The sequence below is a fragment of the Apaloderma vittatum genome, unplaced genomic scaffold (genome assembly GCF_000703405.1).
Source record: "Apaloderma vittatum isolate BGI_N311 unplaced genomic scaffold, ASM70340v1 scaffold22604, whole genome shotgun sequence".
NCBI classification, from domain to species: Eukaryota; Metazoa; Chordata; class Aves; order Trogoniformes; family Trogonidae; genus Apaloderma; species Apaloderma vittatum.
In genome coordinates this window covers 34447-50539 of record NW_009712428.1, presented here as the reverse complement: position 1 = coordinate 50539, position 16093 = coordinate 34447, and the positions used below count along the sequence as shown (strand labels likewise).

General features: G+C 38.0%; 2 protein-coding genes across 2 annotated transcripts in view; both read right to left on the bottom strand.

Moving 5' to 3' along the window:
* Positions 1 to 269: 269 nt before the first annotated feature.
* BDH2 (3-hydroxybutyrate dehydrogenase, type 2) lies at positions 270 to 8551 on the bottom strand. Its single transcript, XM_009867985.1, has 10 exons — positions 8477 to 8551; positions 7014 to 7092; positions 5955 to 6051; positions 5328 to 5436; positions 4087 to 4147; positions 3339 to 3452; positions 2772 to 2830; positions 1997 to 2089; positions 485 to 689; positions 270 to 329 (listed from the first exon to the last, which is right to left on the bottom strand). The coding sequence occupies exons 1-9, from the start codon at positions 8546 to 8548 to the stop codon at positions 636 to 638; spliced, it is 738 nt and encodes a 245-aa protein (XP_009866287.1). The 5' UTR covers positions 8549 to 8551; the 3' UTR covers positions 270 to 329; positions 485 to 635.
* A 4768-nt stretch (positions 8552 to 13319) lies between these two features.
* Positions 13320 to 16093, bottom strand: part of CENPE (centromere protein E, 312kDa) — a gene marked incomplete at its 5' end in the record, with an annotated part of 37186 nt that continues 34412 nt past the window's right edge. The window contains 4 exons of the mRNA XM_009867986.1: positions 13320 to 13417; positions 14055 to 14317; positions 14770 to 14932; positions 15503 to 15600. Coding sequence (XP_009866288.1) covers positions 13320 to 13417; positions 14055 to 14317; positions 14770 to 14932; positions 15503 to 15600 — 622 coding nt within the window. The remainder of the gene's footprint in view (positions 13418 to 14054; positions 14318 to 14769; positions 14933 to 15502; positions 15601 to 16093) is intronic.

Here is a 16093-nt window from a genome sequence, read left to right as displayed (position 1 = left end):
GAAAGAGCTTTTCAACTTGCAAAGCAGAATGTATTTTCTAGTACTATTCACAACTAATATGTTCTCTAATATATAAACATCTATTACCAGCAACAAAATTATTCAAATGCTCCAATCTTCAAATTTGTTATTATTTCTGCTTAAACTCCATTTAGTTTGGGATCAGTTTGGCTGATTTAATAGGAGTTGCTCAGTTTTCTCTGGATAGTCTGTCAATGCTAGTAGGAAATATATTTGTGAATGTTTAGCTTCCAAATACTTTGAGGAATGAGAACAAAGGTGGCATTTAATTCCTTTCACTCGGATTTGCTTAAAACACAACTCAGATTCTTGCACCTTAAATAGCATTCTTTGCCCTCTGAAATCTTAAATGTTAAATTGCTATTCTTTCATGTTTTTCGAGTCACCATAAACTGAAGCCACATGAAGTACATTTTACTCCAGTGTTTCACTATTTAGGGAAAAGTGTATCAGTAAGATCAACCTAGAAAGAGATCACATAGCAGTAAAAATGCATCAAATTTGCTTTGAATTCCATCATGTGTGCGATCTAAATCTTTGCAAGCTTAACTGAGAATCTCAATCTTTGCTTTTTGCCTTTCATAATATGAATTCCCACTTGCAAGCAGGGTCAGTCACAAGCTCCATCCTCCATCAATGATTAGTTCATTACCAGTCACGTAGGCAGACTGAAATTACATAAAAATTAACAATAATTTTAACTAATTTTATGGCTATTAATTACAGGAAAACACTTTTTCTTTAAATTAAAAAAAACCCCAACCCAACAACTTTCTTCTTACATGAACTTTTTTGTTTTACAAAAATATCTGAATAAGTAGAATGTAAACAAACTCAGAAATGGAACCCTTTCAGCTAACTCAGGTGAGCTTAGCAAAAGTATTTATTAGAGGCATTAAGATGAGAAGGCATCCTAAGCGTACAAATTCATATAAACTAGACTTCAGGTATCTTACCTTCAGGAATAACAGCTCACACTATGTGTTACTAGCTCTGTTCAGCTAGCAGAATCTGACCAAGTCAGCCAGTAATTATAAGGGAACCTAATGGAAAATTTAGGTTATGCAGACAGTGCACAACTTTGCTGTTGACATTCTTCTCTGCATCAGTACTGAAGCACACTGAGGGTTGGACTAGATGAGCTTTAAAGGTCCCTTCCAGCCCAACACATTCTATGATTCTACACTGGAAAACTGGAATTCTGTCTATGCGTGGTTGAAAGCCCTATGACCAGACTGGAAAAAATTAGTAGCTTTACAGAAAGAGTAGAACCAAGATGAAAGTGAGAAACTGATTACTGACAGATAGCAACATTAAGACTGAATTAAGCTCATTACAGCGTTATGTTCGCTAGAACTGCTGGGCAAGGCCAGTGGGACCCAGTTCAATTTTAGCTTCACAGTAAATTTATAGCATGTGAAAAAACCTTGATATGTGCTTATTGGTGTTGGTGACATTTGCAGTGGTCATTAAGAGTTTGGTATATAACATCCTCAGCAGGTCTGTTGTTTTCCTTATGCTGAAAGGGTAGTTTCACTCTGAGCATTAACCCTTTTAGCTAAAATCCCCAGCAGTTCTATGCACATATTTGCTCTTGAATAGTGAAAGTAGGTGATGATTACTAATTCTACCTGCTTGAAACATGACCTAGCCATGGTGGAAACTTGGAAAGGTAGACAAGCCCACTTTTCCCATCAGTCAGGATGATTCTATGGTCTGGTGTCAGTCAGTGTGATCATAACATGAAACCACTAGGCTATGGTACCAAGTACATAATGTCTTAACAATCACTGTCAGCATTCAGACTACTTTTTGTATCGTAGGTTGAACTCAGTAAAAGATCATAATTTTAAAATTTTTGTATATAATCCAGCTCAAAGACAATATAAATCCTCCTAAACCAAATCCTCTCTATTGTGAAGCAGCAAAGTAGCACAGGATTCTGTAACAGGAAATTTTATTGTTCCACACTTACTTCATCGGAGGCCAAGTACACAAAGAGATGGGCCACTTCTTCGGCAGTGGCCATCCTACCAGTCTTCTGTCTGGCTAGAAAGTCTTTCAATGCCTAGACATGCAAGAGCATTCAGTATACAATAAAATATAAAACCCCAATTATTTTAAACTGATTAGTATGATAGGTACAAAGCAATACTAGAAACAGGCCACAAATCATAACTTTTTCTAGTACAGTAAGTAGGAAATGTATGTTAAAAACGAAATTAGAAGATTAACAGTGATGTGAACTTCAGGTTGAAAAACAGTAGGAGACTGGACCTAAATCTCTGGTTCCAGAATAAAGCCAATGTATGTCCTTCTTTGGTGGTAGATATTCCCAGGCCCTTCAAATGAGGGCTCACAGATCCAGCCAGTATGATTAAGCATACCAAATAGCATTTTACTTCATAGGCCAGAGTACTCTCTCTTTCATGGTTTTGCACTAGTTTGTGGCTGCCACATCAGAGTAGAAAATGTCTTCTACAGTATCTACACTAGATATTCTAATCAATGTTTGCAAATGCCTCCATAAATGACACACCCTCTGTATTCACTAAGCAACAGCACCCTTCTGAGGCATTTTAAGACTTCTGTCCTGAGGACAAACTGACCAAACTGCTACCAAAGGAGACACTACTGTTATCATGGCTATTCTGAAATAGGGCAGAAATGCCACTATATATTTTTTTTATTTTTTAAAGGGAGTTAAACATATGTACATACATGATCAAACTAATAAATTGCTTTCTCACCTGTTCTGGGTTAGGCCGGGCTTGGATTCTTTCCTGTAAAGATGGCGTGTCAACAGTTCCTAAACAAAATTTTAAATTCAGTGTTATAAATCAACTGCATCAACAATCAGGAAAAAAACCCATCAAACAGTCCATTGGTTCTATTTGTATGTCCTAACACTTAAGCTTAACTTCATAATATGATCCAAGAGAAAGACTGCAAAACAATCAATGTAGCATAGGATTCTAAATTTCAATAGAAGGCAAAACTTTGGAGAATTAGATTCAATTTCCAGATGACTAAACAATGACTAGCCTGTTAGCAAGCCCTCGCCTGCTTCTAACTTCTCAGAGTGTATCTTTGAATTACACAGTATTTGTCTGTTTTCATATATAGGCTTAACAGATTAAATGTACATCTTAACTAGAAAAGTAACAGCTTTTCTACTTTAATTTTCAGAAATGTTTCAAGCATATCCTGCTCTTTTAGGTTGCCACTTGCAAGTCTAGTCTTAGTTAATAATGTAAAACTAAACCTGGCCTTCTAGCACCCGCTCCTAGTTTACAAAATAACGTAAGAATACTTACCAGGACATATGCAGTTGCATCTGATGCCTTGTTCAATGAAATCAGCAGCCACAGACTTTGTTAGACCAATAACTGCTGCCTTTGAAGTACTATATACACATCTGTTCACGACTCCTAACAGAAGGCCAGTGTGAAGGCAGCATAGAAATGTATTTAAAAAAAAGGAAAAAAAAGCCAAGTTAGTGGAGTAGACTCCAGCATTTCCTATAGCACCTTTAGTCTCTCCATAAGGGTGGGCTAACTAGAATGCTGACTGCCTGAATTCTACTCAGGCACACACCAGAGCAAAGCACATAATCTTTCAACAGTGTGAGTTTGGGAAGCAGTCTAGAAAAAAATTACAAAGCAAAGATTTAGGAACAGCAGAGAGCTATCTGTTAGTCACCATAAGGTTTCCTTGGGAAGCACAGCTATAGCATTTACATAACTGTAATTTCTTCATTGTTTCTTTGAAGAACATAAGTACTAAGATATCACTAGAAGTAATTCCTTTTCAGTTATTACAAACTGATAAAAAGGATGCTATGCAACATTTAGGACAGATCCAAAAGCTACAAGGCAAGGATCTTAGTGTTTCTGCAATTTCCCTTTATGTCTGTGTGTGCCTGTATGAGTGGATCAATTTTTTTTATTAATTGCATGTCTCCACAAGATTGGCAGTGTCCTCTAAATTCAAAGCTGTGCAATACTTATTTTGCATTCCCATTATTTTAAAGGTTCACATAAGGAACTCTAACAAGCTACTGACCTTTAATGCTGGATGCCACAGAAGACATATTTATAATATTTCCAGATTTCTGTTCAAGCATCTACAAAAGAATACTTATGTCATTCAAATGTAAACTATTTTGTCATCTGCAGGTACAGGGAAATAGCCCATAACAACCCACAGAACAGCCCTACATGCAGCTGATATGCAGGGCAACAAAGCTTAACTGGCACCAATAGGTGCTTTTCTCTTTTTGACCTACTGACTGAAGTAGTAAAGCAGAATCTGAAATTCTCAGTAGTTTCCCTGAAGTTATTTCAGAAGTGAAGATAATGACAGGAAAGGATTTTTTTTTTTTCTTCCTTGACAGCCATCTCTTGTCACCACGGGAAGTTGTCCTACATAGACATCTGCGCATGTCACCTACCAATGCACTAATTCCCTTCTCCACTGCTTTGGAGAAGACTAAAACACAACTCCCTGGCATCTTTGAATTAGCTAAATTTCTTGAAGTTATAAACCTTTCAGGCATCTCAAAACCTGAGAAGCCTGAAGTTGTTGTAAAGAACCTTTGAAAATGAAGATCAGCTAAGAAAAAGAAAACACAACACAAACCATAAAAACCAACCACACAAAGAGGACTGGAACAACACTGAAGAGAGTAGTTGTCATCCAACTGTGGTCATGGCTTCTACTTCTGGCCTTTGCATTTACAGGAATAAAACATCTTATTCAGTCCACAAATTTTTGTAGTACCAAACCCCGTGTTTCTACATCAAACACAACAGGTGTCCTCAAGCTGTCCTCAATCCTAATTGGATTGTTATTCTGATATAACAAGTGTGTTGGTGAGAGTGGCACCCACTTACTTCACAGGATAGTTTCCAGATTTACATAAAATTCATATTAATATACATATAAATATTTTCGAGCAGTGACACGCAGCTGTGTGCTATAGTATAATACAGTGGCACCTTACTGCAATGTCTCCCTCACTGCTCTGTGCTGGAAGGATTTTAGTTACAAATGACATAGGGTAAACCCCCTGAATTAATCTTCTTCACTGTATCCTTTAGACAGATTGTCTACTTGAAGGACTGCACCACACAGGGAATGCTTCAGAGTAGCATCATTATAATCTAAGGGCCTCCCCTATACAAAGCCGCACACTTGCCTTTTAATCTCAGATCTCGTGCTGTCACAAGTGGCAACACCTTAGACCTCTCACACTTCAAACACAATGCAGCAGAGTCTAAAAATCATGAGCAGTCAAGAGGTACCTTAGGAAGAAATGTCTTGATCATTAGATACATGCTGCGAACATTGAGATTCATGGTGAAGTTCCAGTCTTGATCTTCACACTCCAAAATGGTTCCATGATGAACAAACCTAGAATAAGTGCATGAAGTGAATTACTGTCTGAGATTTACATATGTATGACTTTTTATGAATATTTTTCCATTGCTATTTTGCAACAGCTAATCCTTCCAACCTTGAAAAGGAGGTACAAGAGCTCTTTCAAAGAAAGTAAGCAACAATAGTAGATTTCTCTGCATGAGTGTCAGGGAGACAGGACAGATCTGAGATGTGCAAAGAAATTTTTGATAATAGGGAAATTTAAAAAGACAGCGCACTGGCAGACCATCAGCTTTGCTGACTGTTGTGCTAGGAGGGCCAAAGCCATCAGTACAGGGCACCCATAGCGTGGGTAAAACATGAATTCTAGAGCTCTTCTATCTTGGCCTGAGTAACTCAGCTACGCACAAAAAGTTCAGTGTTGATGAAAACACATGAAAACTTGCATTAAAGATATAAAATGCATTTAAGTAAAAGAAAGTACTTCCGGAGAACAGAAAAAAACCCAACAAAAACAGAAAAAGAAATAGGACCAAGTAGAAGCTGGTTACCCTGCAATATTACAGAGAACATCAATCCTTTCAATCTCCATGGCCAAATTTTCTATCTGCTCCTTTTTGGTGACATCCAGAACCCGTACTTGAATGCCTAGGAAAACATGGTATTCATTTCAGTGCATCTGGCTAAGGATCAGTAGTTTATTTTTCTGAAGTGCTGAGGACTGCATCTACAATTCAAGTTAGTGGCTTGCCAGGAACAGTCCTCTCTCAGTGGTTCCCCATGACATGGAGAATCGCTGAGCGAGAGCTACACTTACTGATTAAATTAGTGCAATAGTTAAATTAGGTCAGCAATGGACAGCATGGCATGCCATCTAAAATTTCAGGAAGGAATTAGAAGAAATATCAACTGATTTGATTGTGATATGGCATCACACAAGCAAAAGAGCTAATGTCATTTACCATAAGAATATGTCCAATAAATGTGAATTCCACTGTACTTTCAAACTGAAGAATTACAGAGCCTATATTTCATGTATTTTCTCCAGAGAAATCAGTAGCAAAGCAACCTTCAGGCCTGAGCATTTGTACAAACAGACTAGGCTTCTCTAGGACTGGTGGAATTAGCTTCTCAAGACATACAAATTCTGCTAGATGGCTATCCTTTTCATGCATTCCTTAGTAAGTACGGACAATGGAAATGAAAGACACTAAATCTATCTTTTGCATAGCTGGAAGTTAGTCCCTTCATCCAGAGAAAAGTATTCCATGCCTTTTAGAGTGATACACATTTGACAATTAGCCTAGTGATCTCAAAAGGTAACTGAAATGGGTGCCTTTCTGGGAAGCAGAAATCAACTGCTTCTGTGACACAAGAAAGTCGAAGTTATTCCATATGCCTGGAATAATATTCTGCTCAATACGTTGATGTTGCAGTATTTCACACGCTAAATCTCTACCATTCCACACCACGGTATAAAGTAAAGCCAACATCTAAAGAATCAGTCTAGATATTTTCCATTTTTTCTGTCCTTTTGAAGTTTGCCCTTTCAACCAGTCTACAACAAAACCTTAGAAGAGCTGAACTAAAGCCTACTGTAGGCCATTTACCTGGATGTTTTGCTAGTTCTTGCAGCTTAGACTCATTGATGTCTGTAGCAATGACTTTGGCTCCTTCTTTGGCAAAAGCCTGAAGAATACAAGTAAGAGAAGTTTATATTTAGCTGTCCCAAATTTTACCAGAAATAAAATCCGGTTTCTTCTCATTTCCTTTCCAGCATGAAATAAAAGTTGGCTGAAGGCAGCTAATCTCACACTTTTCATTCTGTGTATGTCAGGGAGCAAGGCCCACACATGCTGCGGATAACTAAGTAACCATATGTGATATAAAACAGATGTTAAGATCTTCTCCTTAAAGTAAGAAATCCATGAATAAAGTACAAGAACAGTATCCAGACTAAGTCAACTGCTATTATCATTGCCCATATTAACTACATATACACTAGTAGGCATGTTACAAACATGTAGGTCTAGAAGTGTCTGTATTGTTGAATTTAAATTAAGTTATGGGATTTGACAGGTCAAGGCATGAGTCTTAAAAAAGGAATGGTGGTATATAAACTTTATGAAAGTCTTTTGCCTCCAAATCATTGGAACAGAGCAATTTTAAAAGAAGCACAACTGTACTTTGATACTTAACCAGAGATATTTCTTCATTCCTAATGCTTCCCTCAAAACCTGCTTTCACTGCATTGTGATTACTGATAATTCAACAGCTATGCTAACAAAGTAACCTTCACATCAAAAGTATTCTGACATCTCAGATGGTAGCCTCTAATCTTCAAAATAAGTGTCCCAAGTAAAGCTTAAGAGGATAGTGGCACTAAACATGCCAGCCTTCTGTGGCTTGTTGGGTATTTAGAAAGTGAAGTCATCAAGAAAATTACCTACTCAGTGTTTTAATCTAAGTGCCAGGATCAGCAGTCTTTTGCATTCCTAATTGCACACATGAGAAACTAACTAGCAAAAATCCTACTTGCAGGAGCTCTTCCTGGCTTGTTGATTATATTAGAGATACTGAGATATCTCTACTAGTTTATCTGCTGTGGAAGAAGGAAGGAACAGGAGAAGAACTGGTCAAAAATAATTGAAAGGTAAGCAGAAAGTTAATACGTATGTTGAATTCTGTTTAATGGTAGTTAATTAAAATTTGTAAAGAATTTCTCATAGTTGCTCATTGTGAACGCTGTAGCTCTGCTGTTATCACATAGACTTGGTTACATCACCTATTAATACAGATAAAATATCTTAGCTCTACTGTAAGGGATCTTTCTAGTATCCAGCCTTGTAACAGGAAATATTCCCTCTACCCTTCTTACCTCCTCTCGTAACAAAGCAGCGGTGATATTGGATGAAAGCATGCACAGTGACTGTATTACTCCCTGAATTTTTCCATGGGTAGTTCTGACATCAGCTATGGTTCAAGCACTCGTTTGGTGCAGGTGTCATTGGACAATCTAGCATTAGATACAGGTACAACCTAGGTACAGGAGAACAAACATTTTCCAACTTACGAGAGCAGCTGCTCGTCCAATCCCCTGTGCTGCTGCAGACAGCAGTATGACCTTCCCATCAAGCCGACCCATACTGCCAACCTGTGCAGACACAAGACATCACAGAATCTTTAACAAGGAGAAGAGCTACAACACTCCCTGGGAGTGAGGTGCAAATGGATGAGATGCAAATACATTCCAAAAACTAGATGTGATTCAGAGTGCCTCTGCCATTAAATCATATAATGGATTGTCCTGTCTGGCTGCAGTATGACCGTGAGTCATCTGTCTGATAGGGGGTTACTGCCTCGAGATTTTCTTAATTTTTTTAAAATATAAGTAAGGATGTCAAAAAAGATCAAAAGGCATTTGGGCTCAAAAGCCAAGCTTTATTATAACAGAAACTGGACCTCATTTTACCTTAAACAGAAAAAAAAAAGTCAAGATAAAATAGAATCACAGAATGGCCTAGGCTGGAAGGGACCTTAGAGATCATCTAGTCCAACCTCCTTGTCATGGGCAGGGACGCCACCTGTCGACTAGACCAGGCAACACATGGGGACTGAACAGGAAGTACAGTAGCTTGTAATTTAGTGCTTCCACTGTCCATTATGTTAGAAAGCAGGTCTGCCTTCTATTCCTCTCTAGCTACAAACTCATCAACTTCCTAGACTACAATAAATTCCACATAATACTCTGGCCTTGGCATCTGCTCTGAATTGTTTTAGGAATCCTGCAGCAGGGCAGATTCCCGCTCCAACAAGTCAGAAGGGCAGAGGCGGGAACGAAGCTCTGTCCTGTCTCACCTCCACTTGCTCTCATGGAAATACCGAGCCTGCTTGGGGCAAGCTGTGAAGAACTTCTGGGAGGTTCCACTCTACTCAATGTGTAGCGGCCAAAGGGCAACATGCCCTCCTCTGCCCACACGCATCCTTTCTAATGCTGCATTATGTTTAAAGAAATACAGCGTGGACTTGCGGGCAAACAAGTTAAAGCAAATGCCATCCTTTCACTCCTATGGATTCAAAAGTTTGGTTATTCAAGGAGTAAGCTACTTAGTAAGAGGTTTCGAAGAACTGCCTAAAAAGTAAGGTCAGTGTGTTCCAGTTAGAGTGCAAGATCTGGGTTCCCAACATACAAAACTTTCTGCACTTTTATAATTCACATAGTAAAATTTGTTTATGTAGCTATAAGTGTAGAATGGTGTCCTAGGAACCTGAAGTCTAAACATATCCATGAATCCAACATCCTAAGTACCTCCCTAAGATTTTAAGATGCCCTGTCTCCCATAGGGTGGCATCCAATGTCATCATCTAGAGATGATCAAATCCATGCTGTGATTTGGATTTCGGTCAAATTTAGTGTCCTATGTCTTAAACCAGAGTATTCACTTCTCTGATTTTGACCAGAAATTCTGTTTTCTCAGCAGCTTTTCCTGGCAGAAGTTGCAGCAAAACTAGTGTTAACCCCTGAAGGTTAGAGATTCAAGAAACCAGACTTTTTCTAAAGCAATTTAACTGAAAAAAATCTTTCCATTCTAATATAAAAAACATTACCGCTTTTGATTTGAAGTCACACTGAGTTACAGACCATGTTTCAACACAATTAAATGCTTCAGTGTAGATTTTCCCCCCACAACTAGGACACACATGCACACACACAAAAAAGAAAAAAAGCAAACGGTAACTGAGAAGCACCTTTCTAATTAGGGGAAAGCATGATACCTTGAAAGTAACTTTTTAGGTTAGCTGGTAAAAAAAGATATGCCTTTGGTTGCCTCTGATAGTAGACTATATAAAGTTTATGAGATTTGGCCTGTCTTAGCATAACCTTTTTGCATTGACAGGTGAAAAATACTAAGTTAACTGAGAAAAATGAGATTACACACACAACTAGGTTGCACTGTCTGTACTAAGCTTTCCAAAATGCAGCTCCTCAAACACAAAATTGGAGGAAATGCTTGTAGCAATGCCTAAGCATCTCAACAATCAGCTCAAAGTGCTCCCTCAAGGCAGAGGAAGCTCCTTCATATTCTTTGTTGTCATCATATACATCTTTTCAGTGTAAAAACCCCCAAACTGATTAGTTCAAGTACTTACCCAAATCATCTTAAAGTTTTAGAAGCAAAATGTACATAAGCACATTTTTCAATCTAACAGTAAGTTTTAATGAACATTTCCCACATCGATTCCGTGACGCGTTTAAAATTAGTCTCTCACCTGGAGATCTCAAACAGCTCCTTAGAGTTACTGACCTTTGTACAAAAGGAAGTTTTAGACTCTTTTTCTTGCGCTTGATGGGATTTGTAGTCTAACTGGTCAGTCTCTCGAAATGAACGTAATTTCCTGTTGAAGCAGAGATGCTGCCATCTAGTGAAACTCAAGATTTTAAAAGCGTGATTTTTCTCCTGGACTGGAAAGGACAAAAAGGGATCCCTAGCATTAGCTGTTCAGTCTCTGTAAGGAATTCAAGAAATCAACAGGAACCCCCCCCAAAAGATCACAAACATGTTTTTCCCAAGCAATCTCTCTTTAGAAATATAAGCTATCAAATTCCAAACTAGGACAAAACGCTTGCTTAATGAATTTTGTTCTTTTTGGTGGTTTGGTTTTTTTTTGCTGTTGTTAAACTGGTGATTTACCATTTTTTCTTTTGTATTTAGTGATTTTACATATATTTCTTAAGGCGGAGATGATATTATAAGACTGGGAAATTCTAGGACAAATTAAATCTAATTACAAGCTCTCACCAGACCTAAAGCTATCCTAACAGCTTTCTTAAAAAGAATTTGGAGTTCTGCCTGAACTTCTGTTAGCTACACTCTCCTCAGAAAAGTCACTTCTGTGGGTAAACTGGGAAATATCAGTAATACTAAGTTTATCTTATTTTCTGCTAAACTATGATAGCTTTCTAAGGCTTTTTAAGTCATCTCCACAGTAAGCAAAATCTTTAACGACTAGGTTTTCTAAAAGCATTTTCTCTTCTCTCATTTACTTTTTGCCTACTGAATTCAGACACAAGCCTGTTGCACTAAGTTTCTGTTTTTCAGCTCAGTGACCTCTCCAGATCTAAAAAAAAAATCTCCAGATCTAAAAGCGTTCCAAGCAAGTAATAATTAACAAAAAACCAAACCCTTGAAATTGCATATAAAAGAGGTAGACCTACACATACATCTTGTTCCCCCTCATGGAAGAAAAAAAAAAAGCCAGCTTATTTCATTTATCACAATGCTAAAACGAAGGGAATGAAAAAAACTGGTACCTAAAGGAAATATCTTTCAGTCACAGTGTGAAATTGAAAACACAAACCACCCAACAAAAAACCAAACCACCTCCCCTCCCAAAAACCCACAAACCCCCCAAAACCAAAAAAACCCACCTCAAAACCCAAACAAACCTCCTACCACACAAACACCAGTGCTTTGCACTTACCAATGTCAAGAAATAAATTGTCCCTACATATCTATGGCTGTGCTAGACACTGCAGTGCTGAACTCAAAAGCTTCCCAAAATACATTCCAGGTCCGAAACTTAGAGAAATGCTTGCACTTTCTTAGAAGTTACAGTAGTTGGCAGTTTTCAGCTATTCAAGGTAAATAGGTAGTTGGTTCTTTTAATACAAGACCTCTGAAGCACCTCCAGCCAGGTAAATAATCCTTGTGCGATCCTTCCAGTAACTGCTGAGCATTGAGGAACATGTCACTGTTACCATTTGCTTATTGGTTTGGATAACTCCAAACGAAGTATTTCAGAGACAAAGCATCACTGAGAGCTTTATTCCTATAAAATAAGGATGATGGGTTTAATGCAGGTATCTTTCTTAGGTATGACTTTCTCATCTCCTAATGATGAGTTTATTCTTAAACAGAGCTGATCTCGGATATTGAGTTCCAGGTTCCTATTTAGTTGGCAGTGGAGGGCATGTGGGGAGGAAAGGGAGGACCATCTATCTTTTAGACTTCAAATATTTCCTAACAGAGAGACTCAGTTAGAAAGAATTAAACAAAACACCAGTTACAGACTTGGGCAACAGCAAACTTCTGCACAAATTATTGCAGAAAGTTGAGGACATAGGCAAGAAGCATAATAATGATGAAAGTGATGAGATTACTATAAAAAATAGTCTTTAGAAACTGAATATTGTAATCAATCTCCTCACAAGTGACCAGCAAAAATATCTTAAATACTTAACACATTAAACTTTATTGTCAAAACAAACATTCTTATACAAAACGTACAAAAAAGCAGGTCTTCAGACAGCAACTGGAAGTATATTGAAAGATGACACAAAAGTTTCTCTTGGTACCATAACTGGCCGAGTTGTGGATAATAAGAACCCTTGATTACATGCTCTATTATATAAACAGAAAATTAGTAACCTCAGTTGCAACGTCCAGATAGAGAGGTTAAAACTGTGGTGAAAATACAGTTGTTGTGGACATAGAGAAAGCATAGTATAAAAACCATATGCTGAGAAACAAAAAAGTATAGTTCTTCAAAGGTACAAATATCAACCACACAGAAAATGGCTGTTTTCAGGATGACAGAATGAAAAGTTTAAGACTGAGAAATTTCACAGTAGATTAGTTTGTGATCCATTCCTCTTTCCATTCTTTTTTCTTCAATACATTGGGTTCTCTTTCTTTGTCATCCGAAAAAAACCCCACCATCACATCAGCAGGCTGACTGCTTTTTCCATTTTTTGTTCTTTTCCAACTGGGGGACTTAGCAAGTCCAAGAGAGTAAGGGATTTGCATGCCACCAGAGCTCTTCTCACAATCTGCAGGAGAGGCTGATGGCTTCTGACGTGAAGCTGTTATCTTCCATATACGCATATTCTGGCTGCAGTCACTGCAGAGGCACCTTTATTGGGTGGTACAATCAGGGGCTTTAGCTTTCTCTGAAGGTGCAGACCAGTTCTTAAGATGTTCTTCTGTGGGCTCTATTCCCCCAAGTCGTGTATCTGTACAGAAGACAAGAATGCTCAAGTAACACTTCAATTTTCCCAGTTAGAAGAGCAATAGGAATACGACAATTTACTCTTGATTAGTGTTTCACATGTCAACTACTAAGCTTGCCTCTGAGGAGCTTTGTGTTGTGAGGATGTCTATATTATTAGCAAGTTGGCCACCCCAAGAAACAGCAATGAGCCTTTCTTTCTGGAAGTCTGCCATTAATACCCTGAAAACCAGTTAATTCTTCAACATAGCGTCTGGGGCCTTCTGAAAGTTTTTAGAAGCAAACATAATGGCGAGGACAGTAGCATTAATATGCTAGCTTAGATCACTAGGAAACTTCCCCAGAAGTCACCAGGCCAGTTATAAGAAATCCTGAGTAGGGCTGAGGAACAGAAGTCATCAAAACAGCTATTACTGCAGCTGGAGCCAGGCAGATTCAACATCAAAAGACAAAAGTCTACCCTCTTGAAGAAGTTAAAAAAAAATTACCAGCAGTTAACTTTGAATAGTTTTGTCCAAAGTCTGTGCTTAACCAACGTAAAGCTAAAATCCAAAACAATTTAGAGCACCCTCAACTCACTGACCACCCCTTGTATCTTGCCTCCCCAAATCTTTATAGGACACCACCACCACAGTATATACCTGTTAGTATGCCCAAGCTGGAGTTATCAAAGAAATTTCTTGGACAAGTCAGTGGCAGAGGCTTCGATTCATCCCGAGTCTGAATTTCCTGAGAAACAGGTTCCTTGGAAGGTGAAGGCATTTGCTCCTTCAGGGAACATGACACTGGCTTCCTTGGAGACTTTGGAACCGTCTCTCCAGTGGCTTCTCTTGAGGATCGTTCTTTCCATTTTAGTGCTCTTTCTTTCCATTTTCTAAGTTCCTCTTTCAATTGAAGTTCATTACTGAAAAAACAACCCCAGCATTTATTTAAAACAAAATTTTAAAGTAGTTTCTTTAAGGAAGAATTCCTGACAACACACATTTCCTATATTTGCAGATGACATACTACAGACATGACAATGCAAGACCATATCTGTGTATCTTTCTTTAAGAGGCAAATTAATTTTTTTTATTTTTAAGTCAAAATTCCTGACAACATATAATTTCAGTATATCTTCTAGAATTTAAGAGAGTCTTATGAAAGAAATCAATTTAAATTTCAAAAGCCATAAGGATATACATAAGCAATAAATCACCAGCTTTAAATAAAAGTTTGCTGTGATAGAATCTAGAAAAACTAAAATCAATAATAATTGCTCATTTTCATACGTCTCCCAAGAAAGAAACACTAATGACACCCACAGTTAAATAGCAGCACGTGATTTGCCATGCTGCTGATCAGCTTTATACTCACCTTAGTAGAAGGTCATTTTGTTTCTTCAGGTGTGAGTTCTCTTTCTGTAGCTTAGTTCGTTCGGATTTTAGAACAAGTATTTGTGTGCTCTGCACAATACCACTGCCTCCACCACAAGTAAGGGGTGTTTGGGATTGCTGAGGAGCTTCTTTTTCCAGTGCCACTAGAGAACAGTTTTATACACATGTGCGTGTTATTTGGACAGTGCTTAAAACCAAGTTAATATATATTTTTTAGCCTGTTCCTACCTATGGTCTTGTATGTAAAACCTTGCTAGATTACAAGTGCCATTACAAGAGCTATTCTTTTTTACACACAAGCACATCTCCCAGTGTCCAGACCGCCAGGCAGGTTTTAAGAAACTTAAAAGATTCTTTAGTGGGTCATTTAGAGGCAAAACAGTCATAGCTTCAGGTATGTCATAGCTCTGATTAGAACTAGCACTTTGTATGAAGTCAGTCAGGAAAAAAAATGGCGACATGAGCTACTACGACTGCAGCATGGCCCACTACAAGTGCAGACACGGCTGGAGAAATAAACACAAGAACTGCTGTGATTCTGATGCCGTGTATGTGCAGCTGACATTGTGCTTCCCATCTCATCTTCCAGTGCACCCAGTCCTCATACCCTTTGAGGTAAAAGGCCTGCATCTCAATCTGAACTTTAACCATATAACCTCAAAACTGGATGTTTAACACAAAACAAGTGTCTCTTGTATTTGTCTTGTATTTACCAGTAACATCGTGCTCTTGCCGTGCTCTTCTAAGTTCTTCTTTTAGCTTTGTTAACTGTTGCTGTTGGTGTTCTACAAGAGCTTTATAATTAGCAAGTCTATATTGGGCAAGAAGGGAGGAAGAAAAAAAAGAAAAAATCCTCAGTTTAATGATTATTGCAGCTGGAGGAGAGCCATCTGATTTCCAAATGAGCTATCAAAGATGAAACATACCCAAGTTATGCAGGTAAAACTACACAAACCTGATTGTCATTGTAGATTTTAAGTGCAGAAATTCAAAAGTTGTTCTAGAATTAATGTCTATGTATCTCTTCTCTCCAGTGAACTAGAGAGTGCTTTCCGATACTGCTTTCCCCTCAGCCTTCTTTTATTAGAACAGTTATTTAACTTATGACTGAACACAGACTGGTTGTGAAATTTTGACTTTTAGGGAAGCAGTTTCGTAACCAACTCAAGATGTGTATAGTTTTACTGTAACTAGATTCTGGAGAAAGTAAAAAACATAGGACACCTGAAGTTGAATGTTCACTACTTACTCTGGGGAGAAAAAAAGCAAATTGAAGATTAGGAACTAAGAACTAAGCAGTCAAG

Bases quoted from the DNA above. Each gene is read 5' to 3' on its own strand.
- BDH2 (XM_009867985.1), bottom strand. From the start codon at position 8,548: ATGGGTCGGCTTGATGGGAAGGTCATACTGCTGTCTGCAGCAGCACAG. The intron at 2,090-2,771 runs GTGAGAAAGCAA...TTGCATGTCTAG, and splicing joins CCCGGCCTAACCCAGAACAG to GCATTGAAAGACTTTCTAGC. The intron at 690-1,996 runs GTAAGTGTGGAA...ATGTAATTTCAG, and splicing joins TGTACTTGGCCTCCGATGAA to TCTGCCTACGTGACTGGTAA.